The sequence below is a fragment of the Salvia splendens genome, chromosome 21, assembly GCF_004379255.2.
Source record: "Salvia splendens isolate huo1 chromosome 21, SspV2, whole genome shotgun sequence".
NCBI lineage: Eukaryota > Viridiplantae > Streptophyta > Magnoliopsida > Lamiales > Lamiaceae > Salvia > Salvia splendens.
In genome coordinates, this window is record NC_056052.1 from 22209721 (window position 1) to 22221875 (window position 12155).

At 39.8% G+C, this 12155-nt stretch overlaps 1 protein-coding gene across 1 annotated transcript; it reads right to left on the reverse strand.

Moving 5' to 3' along the window:
* Window positions 1-491: 491 nt before the first annotated feature.
* LOC121785307 lies at window positions 492-3008 on the reverse strand. Its single transcript, XM_042183694.1, has 5 exons — window positions 2561-3008; window positions 2154-2317; window positions 1880-1910; window positions 1374-1482; window positions 492-1004 (listed from the first exon to the last, which is right to left on the reverse strand). The coding sequence occupies exons 1-5, from the start codon at window positions 2888-2890 to the stop codon at window positions 898-900; spliced, it is 741 nt and encodes a 246-aa protein (XP_042039628.1). The 5' UTR covers window positions 2891-3008; the 3' UTR covers window positions 492-897.
* Window positions 3009-12155: the final 9147 nt, after the last annotated feature.

Consider the following 12155-nt stretch of genomic DNA (forward strand, 5'->3'; position numbering starts at 1 on the left):
ATCACTTCAGTAAAAATGCAATAATAGTATTATAGTAATAATAATAATAATAATAATAATAATAATAATAATAATAATAATAAAATACTCCTATTTAGGTAGGAGTAGGAGGATATGTTGAGTTTCAGATAATAATTGCATCAACGTGAATACATTAGGATCAAATTTATAGTACTATTAAACTATTAGGGAACAAAAACTATCACACAAAATGTATCAAATGAAAATTGTAAAATGATCTTATTTTATAGTAGTAAAAATAACTGAATAGATTTTTCTCATTAACTCTCTTAACCTTTACAACTAATTAGTCGAGTACTCAAATATTGTTAACGTTTTGGGCTTTAAATTATTAAGATATGTTTGGTGAGCTCAAATGGGATACTTCCGTTTGCATTTGTATGTCTGAATATGAAAACAACGGGGCATAACATAATGATGCCCCTTAAATTTAAATAGTCATTTAAGGGGCATCAAATATATGAAGTACATAGCATAAAGTAAGTTTTCCAATTGATGCTCTGAAAATGCTTGAAAAAAAGAAGTCACATTTTTCTAAGCTCAAAAGCGTAAGCATAGCATCTGCCTACAAAAAAAAACTTACACAAGAGGCATATCCTCATGTACTCTCACATCATGAATTCACATGAGCAACCTCGATCCTAGGAGAATTGCAAGTTAAGAACTTATAGGTTGAAATTATCATACAATGCCATTTTTGATACCCAGGCAGATCTTCTCTCATAATCAAGATCCAAACTTGTAGAAATGAACATCTCTTTCATTGGTGAAGCATGATCATCTTGCACCAGGAAACTGCTACTTGAAGGGCAATAATTTATCACCGTACAGCAAAGGGTATCAGTATTTCCAGAATAAAATCCTTCATTCTGTCAGTCACTCTTCCTCGGATTCAGAAATGTATCTTCTGATGTCAAAGGGCTCATTCCTTGAGACTGTGCGATTCATATCAGAGTCATCCGTTGCATTCATTGGGGCAAATGCTGCAAATTCAAAACTATTAATATAATACTGTATAATATAAAGACCCTGGGAAATCAGACAGTACTAAAATTTTAGGTGTGCCTTCAAAACTGAGATTTGATACAGTCTCCATTACATAACTATGATCATACCGGAGTTGACTAAAGGGAAAAAGAAATGATGGCAGGAGCTAGATGCCAAAGCACCAATAAGCATTCCAAGTTTTGTGAATCCAGTAACCAGAAATAAAATCTAAATGAATATCAGTTTAATTGTTCATTGGTACAGAATTAAAATTAACCAATTCTTTAGCTGTAACATATCGGATCAGATGCAAAACCAAGCATGTACCAATAAAAAGCAATTAAGGTATAACCAAGTCAACTGACCTTTTTCTCTCATTCTTCTCTCTCTATCATATTCAAATTTGTCACGGATTTGGCTAGCTTTTTCCCAGGTGTCGCTTTCCTTGTTTCTCCCCACAAATTGAACCTGCAGCTAAAATGGTAAATGTCGAGTTGAAATGTTACAAAAGGAGGCTTATAAAACATCTTAATGTATCACTCTAGAGCCACCAGAATGCACAGGGCAAAACTTACACAGATAATAATAAAGCTAGCTATTATTTATTGAATAAGATACCAGCTAATACAATTACAAACTTCCATGTGAGCATTATCTCATGACAGATGAGGAAATAGTGGAATGGAGACACACATAAGTTAAGGACAGGGTATTACTAGAAAGCAAGGGCATGCGAAAGTTACAAGTACATGAATTCCTGCCAAAAGATTAGTCTTCATAAAAATTGAATAAAACCGATGAATCCATGAGTATGCAGATTGCAATTCACACAAAATAGAATTGAAAAAACAAGTAGTTTATAGACAATTACCTTGATTTGATCTGCTTGGGGCTGTCTATTCCTGCAAAAAAAGAGAGATAATCATTACACCCATATATATTCTTTTCTAAAGTCATTCGTCCAAGAAAATGAAAATGATGAAAATTAAAAAAGCAATGAAAGTAGCACAAAATCATGAACAGATTAACATGAACTGTCCTGAGATACATTGTTCAATAATCAATATAGAGTTCCTCATAATGATAGTTCAAACCACGTAAGACAAGTGATGACATGGTACATTAATCAAAGAAATGCACCAAACCTGTAAGGATTGAAATCTTCATCATCATCATCATCGGGTGAGTCATAATTAGCATGATCCTCAGCAAGTTTCTTAGAATAGCCATCATCCCAATACAACCTCTCCCAATTTTCTCTGAGCTCGTTATATAGTTCCATGTATCTTTTGCACCAAGGTTCATGCTCCTTTCCATTGCAATAAAAACAAATGTAGCTTAAGTTTAACCCACAGCAATCCTTTAAATTATGATCATTACCAAATCAAAAATCTAACTCTAAACTTTTCAATCCCACAATTTCCCCTCTATTCTCCCTCAATTTCACAATTTTTCCCTCTGTTCCCCCCTAAATTTAGCATTTGACAACAATAAATGATTCACCAATAAATGAAAAGGACAAAATAGCGAAAATTTAAATAGAGAAACAAACCGATTCCTTGAGGACGAGGCGAGTGCGTCGCATGAACTGCTCTCGGAGCTGCTTCCGGCGCTTATTAGGAATATTATCCCTAGGGATCACAAAGCGCTCTCGCAGCGGCACATTTTCCCCAATTTCGTGCATTTCACCGTCCACCACCCACCACTCCGACTTATCCTCGGCTTTCCTCAACATCGCCGACGGAGAGAACTTGGACGACCGCCGACGGCTACGGGGTGGCCGGTCGTTGCCGGATTCAGTTCGAGCAAGGCGGAGCTGCTGCGCCGCCGCAATCTGGAGGAACCGGTGGGTGGCTTGGATTCTTCTGGCCAGAGAGAGCATCGGGAAACTGGCTCGTGCAGAAAATGAGAAGGAGATGTGGCAGTATTTCAGAGTGTCGAGAAAAGAGGGAAGAAAGGGAACAGAGGTGGGCGGCGAACACAGACGGCCGAGTATGAAAAAAACCGATGGGGAAGGAAAATAATACTCCAAATTTTATTTTTACTTTTATTATTAATTGGACTTTGGATAATAGTTGGGCTCCACATAAAATTTATGTTTCAAAATAAGCCCAACACCTATATATTCTTTGATAATTTGGCCTTCTAAACTATAGTAGTACTAATATCTTACCAATTAATAATACTCCTATTAATTTGATACAAACACCTATTAATTTTTCTTTTACTTTTATTTATTTTTTCAAGGTGATGTCTGTGCTCCTTATACATGCATGTACATTCAAAAAAAAAATAAAATTAATTGCATACTCTTCTTAAATTTTTTGATGTTATTAACTTTATATCTTCACCATTTATTTTGTAATGCAATACATCATAATTGATCTTATTTCTCATATAAGAAGCTGATCTAATTCTAGTAAGACGACCCAATATTATATATATATATATATATATATATATATATATATATATATATATATATATATATATATATATATATATATATATATTGAATAGTATTATATGTGTTGAGTTCATATGCAAGTTTATGCCATCAAGATGGTCACATTCTTGAGTGGCACGGGGTTTTAAGGAAGCGTTATTAGATGGAATAGAGTTAAGAGGAAAAGTAGTTAAATATTTTAATTAGAAGAGAGGAGAGATGATGTTATTTTTAAAATTAGAAAGTGGTAATTAAGATCTTGATTGAGACAAACAAAAATAGAAAGGTGGTCGGAATAATTTGATTTTAAAGGTGGCTTCTAATGCAAGGTGCAAGTTGAGGTAAATATAAATTGGGAGTACATACATAAACAACTGGCAGTCCCAACACCAACATGAACAGCAAGTGGCTTAACTCCTAATTGAACAACATCATTAGTATATTCATAAGACCACCAGCCCTGCACCCGGAACACAATCTTGACCGTGAATGCAAACATAGTCATCCAATGAACCAAAATTGGGAAGCTTGGGTAGGGGTTTGGGCTTGTTGGATAGGCTAGATCGAAACTTGATTAATACAAGTTGAGTCAGATATTCATGGGACCGGACCACTTTTCCTTCACCTTATACGTTTTCCTCACTAAAAATATCCGATTAGAGCGCATCATATCCGCAACGCTGTCGGCCTTAATTGGCCTTGGTTGGAGGTAGGTGCAGTTTTCCCTTCCTATCCATTCTAAACCAAAGATGAACAATCGATTTAACTATCAATATCTGATCCCGATGATTAATGAAGATTACAGACAGAATATGAACACACATTTTTTAGGTGCTATTCCTTGAGACTCTGCGATTCATATCAGAGTCATCTGTTGCATTCATTGGGGCAAATGCTGCAAATTCAAAACTATAGCTACAAAGACCCTAGAAAATCAGACAGTACTAAAATTTTAGGGGTTCCTTCAAAACTGAGATTTGATTCAGTATCCATTACATAAGTATGATCATATACTATATACCGTAGTTAACATCCAGAAATATAATTTTGTTGCCGCCTTTATCTAAGAAAATAGCCTTCCTGCTATCCTCAACGATAATGTTGTGACAGAATAGAGCAATTATGTAATCGATATAAACAGAAACGTAAAGAAGACACAGATTTACGTGGTTCACCAACGTTGTTTGCTACGTCCACGGGCAGGAAACGGAAAATAGATTTTATTCAGAGTGTTTTCAGATTATGGCTATAGATTTTAGATTTCAGAATTATGTGCTCTACTCCCATATAAATAGGCACACATGAGACAGACTGGGCCTAAGAAACATAATCTTATCCCAATTAGGAAACATAATTCTATACAGATTAAGGCATACTAACAAATCTCCACCTTGACTTGAATTCTCTCTTGCAGACGCATCATTACAATGTCAGACGAACAGACTTCTCCTTCCTTGCCTCAGATTTGCCCTCCTTGGGCAATTAATAGCTCATGACGTTAAGCAAGTCCAAACAATGTTGAAACTTGCTCTGCAGGACCGGCTTGGTGAACATATCAGCAGGATTATCAGTAGTACCTACTTTCTTCACCTCAATTCTCTTCTCATTCTTCAGAAAATGATACCTCACATCAATATGTTTGGTCCTCTCATAATGGACCTGATCCTTGGTTAAACAAATAGCGCTCTGACTATCACAGAAAACAACTTCCTCTTGATGTAGACCAAGATCACCAACTAGCCTTTTAAGCCATATTCCCTCTTTAGCAACTTCAGTAAATGTCATATACTCTGCTTCAGTTGTAGATAAAGTAACTGCAGCCTACAAAGTTGTCTTCCAACTAACAACGGAACCACCAAGAGTGAAAACATAGCCAGTTATAGATCTTCTACCGTCAACATCTCCAGCATAATCAGAATCAGAATAACCAATCACAGAACAACGAGTATCGCCTCCATAAACGAGACCAACATCAGACGTACCTCTCAAGTAACGAAAGATCCTCTTTACAGCCTGTCAGTGCTCATTTCCAGGCTACCCATGAACCTGCTGACAACACTAACAACATGTGCTATGTCTGGCCTAGTGCAGACCATAGCATACATCAGACTCCAAACAGCATTTGAGTACGGAACTCGAGACATGTACTCCTCATCAACTTCAGATTTTAGTGTCTGGTCAGATGACATTTGAATGTTTATGGCACTTGGAGTATCAATAGCCTTTGATGTACACATGCCAAATCTTGACAAGATCTTCTCAATGTAGCTCTTCTGTGACAGGGAAAGCTTCTTCTTTGTTCTATCTCTAGATATCTCCATGCCTAAAATTTTCTTTGCAGCACCCAAATCCTTCATATCAAAAACTCAGCACTGAGGTGAGCTTTCAACGTCTGAACTTCAGACTTCGACTTTGCAGCTATAAGCATACATCCACATACAGAACAAGATAGACCATGGAACCATCATTAGCTTTGTTGTGATATACACAATAATCATACGGACTCCTGCTGTATCCCAGCTGGATCATGTAGCTGTCAAATCTCTTATATTATTGCTTCGGAGACTGCGTTAGTCCATATAAGGACTTCTTCAGCTTACAAACATAATCCTCCTTGCCCAGAACCACAAATCCCTCCGGCTGAGTCATGTATATATCCTCCTCGAGCAGTCCGTGTAGGAAAGTTCTCTTCACATCTAGTTGCTCAAGCTCAAAATCATAATGTGCAACTATCACAAGTAACACTCTGATGGAAGTGTGTCTAACCACTGGTGAGAATATCTCATTATAGTCAACCCCCTCCTTCTGCATGAACCCTCTTGCAACTAGCCGAGCTTTGTATCTTACACCATCATCTGTTGTGGTCCCTTCCTTCTTGAATATCCATTTGCAAGTTACAATCTTCCTCCCTTAGGTCGTTTGAGCAGCTCCCAAGTCAGATTCTTCCACAATGGTTCCATCTTCTCTCCTATTGCAGCTAGCCATTTAGCACGCTCACTACCCGAAACAACTTCCTTGTATGTGGATGGTTCTGCAGTGGATGGTTCATCTTCCACCTCACTGGCAACCTATAGTGCATATGCCAACATGTCCTCAAAACCGTACTTCTGTGGAGGCTTCACACATGTCCTCCTAGCTCTGTCAATAGCAATGCTTCTTGGACGAGCCTCCAGATGGATATCAGAACCAGTAGTTTCAGCAGTAGTGTGTTGATCATCTCCACCTTGGGGTTGTGATTCACTCTGATCGTCAGTGACTTGCAGCTCCACCTGTTTATCAACACTACCAGAATCCTCTGTACCGACAAACTTCACAACTGAGTTAAGCATAGAATTCTCATCAAACTCCTTCTCCATAACCAACAAATACACCCTTCTTAGCTCTTGGTTCCAATTTACCCTCACTCACATGATAGTAAACAGTACTTCCAAAAACTCTCAGCAACGAGTAATCTGCAGGTGTATCAGACCATACCTCATAAGGTGTCTTGGAGTCAATGTCAGTGTGAGGTCCACGGTTGATCAGGTAACACGCCGTGTTTACTGTTTCTGCCCAAAACTTTATAGTCAACCCAGCCAGGAAAAGAATACATCGCGCTCTTTCCAACAGTGTCTGATTCATGCGTTCTGCCACACCATTCTGCTGCGGTGTATGTCTAATAGTGTGGTGGCGAACAAGCCCCTCGTTCTTACAAAACTCATTGAACTCAGACGAGCAGAATTCCAAACCATTATCAGTTCTCAGTCGTTTGATCTTCTTCCCTGTCTGATTTTCCACCAAGGTTTTCCACTGTTTGAACTTCTTGAAAGCGTCACCTTTATGCTTCATCATCAACACCCAAGTCATCATCGAGTAGTCATCAATCATCAACACAAAATACTTGTGATCTACAATAGATTCAACACGTGATGGACCCCAACAATCCATGTGAATGTAGTCGAGCGTCCCCTTGGTCCGATGAACAACCTTCTTTGGGAACTTGTTGCGATGAAGCTTCCCAAAAACACAATGTTCGCAGAAATCTAGATTCTTCACTTTATGCCCAGAGAGAAAATCACGCTTTGACAGAATTTGCATCCCTCGTTCCCCCATGTGACCAAGCCTCATATGCCATAGCTTTGTCATACTCTCGGCCGGAATCTCGGATGATGCAATATCAGCAGAGCCTGTCACGATGGAACCTTTCAGAATATACAAGGTACCCCGTTTCAAGGCTGTCAGAACCACCTTCGAACCGTTCATAATATGCATTACTCCACGTTCACCTTTGAAGCTGAATCCCTTACTGTCAAAGGTACTCACAGATATCAGATTTTTGGTCATCTGTGGAACATGCCGACATCATTCAAGGTGCAGAACACCCAATAATGCGTCATTATTCTGATAGAGTCAATGCCAACCACCTTGCAGACAACATTGTTGGCCATGGTAATATTGTCTCCATCTATCTGCTCGAAAGTGGTGAAATACTCCATGTGCGGACACAGATGGTACGATGCTCCTGAGTAAAAAATCCACACATCGTTGTTGTGTGGCTGGTCATCTGCAAACAGCGCCAGGCATACTGCAGAAACTGAGTCATCAGCTTCTGCTACAGTTGCTAAACCATTGGCATCCTCTTTCTTGCCCTCTTTCTTTTTCTTTTCGGACAATCATACTTCCAGTGCCCTGGTTCTTTACAATATCTGCAGATGTTGCCGGGTTGGAAACCTTTCGATCCCCCTTTTGATTTCGACTTCTTCTTTCCACATTTCTTCTGACCCGTACCCGTAGCAGATAATCCCGACGCGTGACTTTCTGTGGCTGAACTAGCTTCCTGTTGCCGATCTTCTCTGATGTGGATAGTAGATCGAACATCTTCCAGAGACAGAATTTCTTTCCCAGTCATAAAAGACTCAACGAAATTCTCATACGACTCAGGCAAAGAAACTAACAGAATTAAAGCAGCATCCTCATCTTCTACTTTAACTTCAACATTACGCAAATCCAGCAAAATTTTGTTCTAATTTTCCAGATGGTCCCGAAGGGCGTACCTTCCTGCATGCGTAATCGGAATAGACGTTGCTTCAGGAGAAACTTTTTTTTTTTAAATTAACTTCATATATTTATATCATATATATGAAGGAGGAAATTACAAATCAACTCCTATAACAAGGAGGAAAGACAAATTACGCCACCCAGGGTTCGAACTCGAGACTTCCAGGATGGACGCGGTATCCAGCACCCTTTACCGCTAGGCCAAGGGGCTTGGATTGCTTCAGGAGAAACTTATTGGTTAGAGACTTCGTCATGTATAGACTCTCCAACTTCATCCAGAGGGTTGCCGCAGTTTCCCGATCAGCGACTTCGATGATAACATCGTCAGACAGGCACAACATGATTGTCGAGTGAGCCTTTTCATCTAGGGTTACCCACTCGTCATCCTTCTCGTCTGCCTTTTTCGCCTTTCCTTTTGCAGTTAGCAGCTCCCACAACCCTTGTTGCTTCAGCAAAGATCGCATCTTGATCTGCCATATACCGAAACTATTTTTCCCAGTAAATTTGTCGACCTTCACATTCAGAGCGGACATCTTGATCGATTAACACAGAAACCTTAACAGATGCACAATTCAAAACCCTAGTTCGAAAACCAGGCTCTAGATACCAGTTTGTTGTGACAGAATAGAGCAATTGCGTAATCGAGATAAACAGAAACGTAAAGAAGACACTGATTTACGTGGTTCACCAACATTGTTGGCTATGTCCACGGGCAAGAAACGGAGAACAGATTTTATTCAGAGTGTTTTCGAATTATGGCTACAGATTTCAGATTACAGAATTATGTGCTCTACTCCCATATAAAATAGGCACACATGAGACAGATCCCAATTAGAAAACATAATCCTATCCCAATTAGAAAACATAATCCTATACAGATTCAAGGCATACTGACATAATATCATCTTTGGAATAGATTGCTACTACTAAACAATAAACAATGGAATCAGATATACTAATAAGATTGCGAAATTAAATCATTTGTGCGGAATTTTACATGCAAAGATATATTTTTGTAGCCGCCTTCATGCTATGCAAATACATATCGTTGTTTCCTTTGAACTGCAACTAATGTTGCCGTTTCTTGGGTACGTGTAGTACGAGCACATGTTACGATAACTTTTAGACGGAAATATCCCAAAATCTACGCGAAGCCACCCATCCAAGTACAAAAGTTGTTGCACCTACAAAGAGTTAATTTGATAATGCAGAATCTTGAAATCCTCAACTTTCATAAGAACTACTTACACAGATGGAGATGGAGAGAATAATAAACAATACTCCATATAATTTAAAAGGCTGTCTATACATCAAAATCCGAAACTAGCTAGAATATTGCCTTAGGCTGATGAAGCTTTCATCAAAATTCCTCAAGTGAGGACCTTATTTATCTTCCTTTGCCAAACAGGAGAGATAAAGCATATCATCTTTGCAATAGATTGCTATTCAATAAACAATGGAATGATATATCTAAGACTGTATAGTTAAAGATTAAACCATATCGAATGTGAGCATGGATCTCTATATAACAATTTGCATTACAACCTAAAATGACACCTAATTAGCATTGTTCATTAGGGAGGAGAGTACAAAGCTCATAATCTAGAAGTGGTCCAAATACTATCTGCATCATTTGTCGGGTCTGCTTCTGTTAAGAGCACAATTCCCTTAACGAAGACTTCTCTGCCTTCTACGTACGCAACACACAAATCCGGCATCCCGAACGTTGGGGTCGGCGGCTGAATCACGAAGCTGGCGCGGAGGAGTCTCTCCGTCGGCAGCATTAGGTTTCAATAGAGTATTGCACAAGTTTTGTGGGCAAAATAATTCTTCATTAATTGAGCGTGGAATCAATGAATAAACCCTATTTATAAGACTAAAACCCTAGGGTTGGTTCGACCTAATCCTATAGGTCGGGAAAGAACCAACAAAGAAAACCCAACGGAGCTTATAAAACGCTCGACCCAATAACAATTCGAAATAAGGAGAAAGAGCAATAAAAAGGGAATAAAAGAAATAAAAGAAAATATTCAAAAGAAACTAAAGCACGACCACAGCAGCTCATTCGCTCCTTTCGTAGAGCAGCTGGGTCGCTACTTGGCGACGAAGCCTTGGTAGCGTCCCGGCCGCTTGATTTCCCGTCTCGGCCTCAACTTCCTCTCCGAGGCCTGATTGGCGACTTCCTCTGACTGATCCTCCAATTCTCCAATGGCTTCCTCTGACTCCCCTTCGGTCTCTGTTGCTGAAGAAGGCCGAGTCAGATATGGCTCGGCCAAGTCTACGTTAGTGTGTTCCTCTGTTACTCGAGCTTCCGTCGAGCTCGTAACAGCTTCCCATTCCATGTTGCGGTGGGACAGGTAAACCAAGATTTACTCATGTTAAATCAAGCATTTCCTAAATAGATTAGTTCCATGTCATATATGAATTGACAACTACATAAGAGTCATTTCTCCTCTATGCTGCAAAACCATGCAATGAAGATAATGTTGGTTTCTGGTGATTACAAGAGATAACAAAACCGGGCGTAATACAACCCAAAAGAAAGAAAATGAGAAACTGAACTAAATGAAATTACAACGTAAGAATTCGAAACAAAGAACCGTGAACTAAGTTTAGCCGAGTCGAGGAGGCCTCTTCCCGCAAGACGAGATACGCCCCGGTAGTGCTCTTCGGTTTGGCGTGTCGTCCCCAAAGGTAAAACGGCTACGTCTCTATTGATGCAGCACCGCAATCACTAGAGCTCCGGCGAACTGGATGGAGGAGAGAGCAGAGCTTCGACAGAAAGACAATGCAGAGAGAGGGAAAGAGCTTATGCAGAGAATGCTTGTATGTGTTGTATCCTAATGCAGTGGTATGGCTAGCCTATTTATAGGCCAGGCCACCATGCAGGGTCAACCAGCCATTGAAGGCTCATCATGGCCAATTCGTAACCGACGTCGGTTACAGGCGTGTGGCAGGAGTGTGCCATCCGTGTGTGGAGCGAGTGGATTTCTCACGTGGCACCCGTGACTGTGCCTCGCTTGACGACGTGTCAAGCCACTTGGATTGCTGACTCTGCGGTGGTCCAAAAAGAATAGTTTGGGCCAAGCCCCAAGCCCAAAGACCACCCAAAGACCAATTGCCAAGATCCAAGTCCAAGATCAAGATCAAGATCGAGATCGAGATCGGGCTCGGGCTCGGGCCCGAGGCCCGCGCCCAAGCCCACGAGCACGCGCACGGGCTCGGGCGGGGCGGGCGGCGGCGGCGGCGGCGCGCGCGTGTGGGCTTTTCACCCATCTTAATCCACTATAATTATTAAGTAACATAAAGTCACTTTATTTAAACACATTAAAAGATGTGTTACTTCTCCAATGTGGGATAATTAACACTTAGTTAATTATTCCCTAAGCTCACACTTAAAGCTTTAATTAAAAGCTAATTATGCCCAACTTTAATCCATTATTTCTCACTCACCGGAAATCGGATTAGAGAAAGTGAATATACTACATTTATCTACGTAAAATGTAGAACGACGCTATATCATTTAATTTCACAAAATTAAATGTCTCGTCACATTTATTCTTTGGTCAAAACCATTGACCGGGCATATTTAATCCATGATTTTTACAATCCCCCACATGAGTGGAAATAGCCAAATGCATATGCATGCAGACACAAGCTCAAC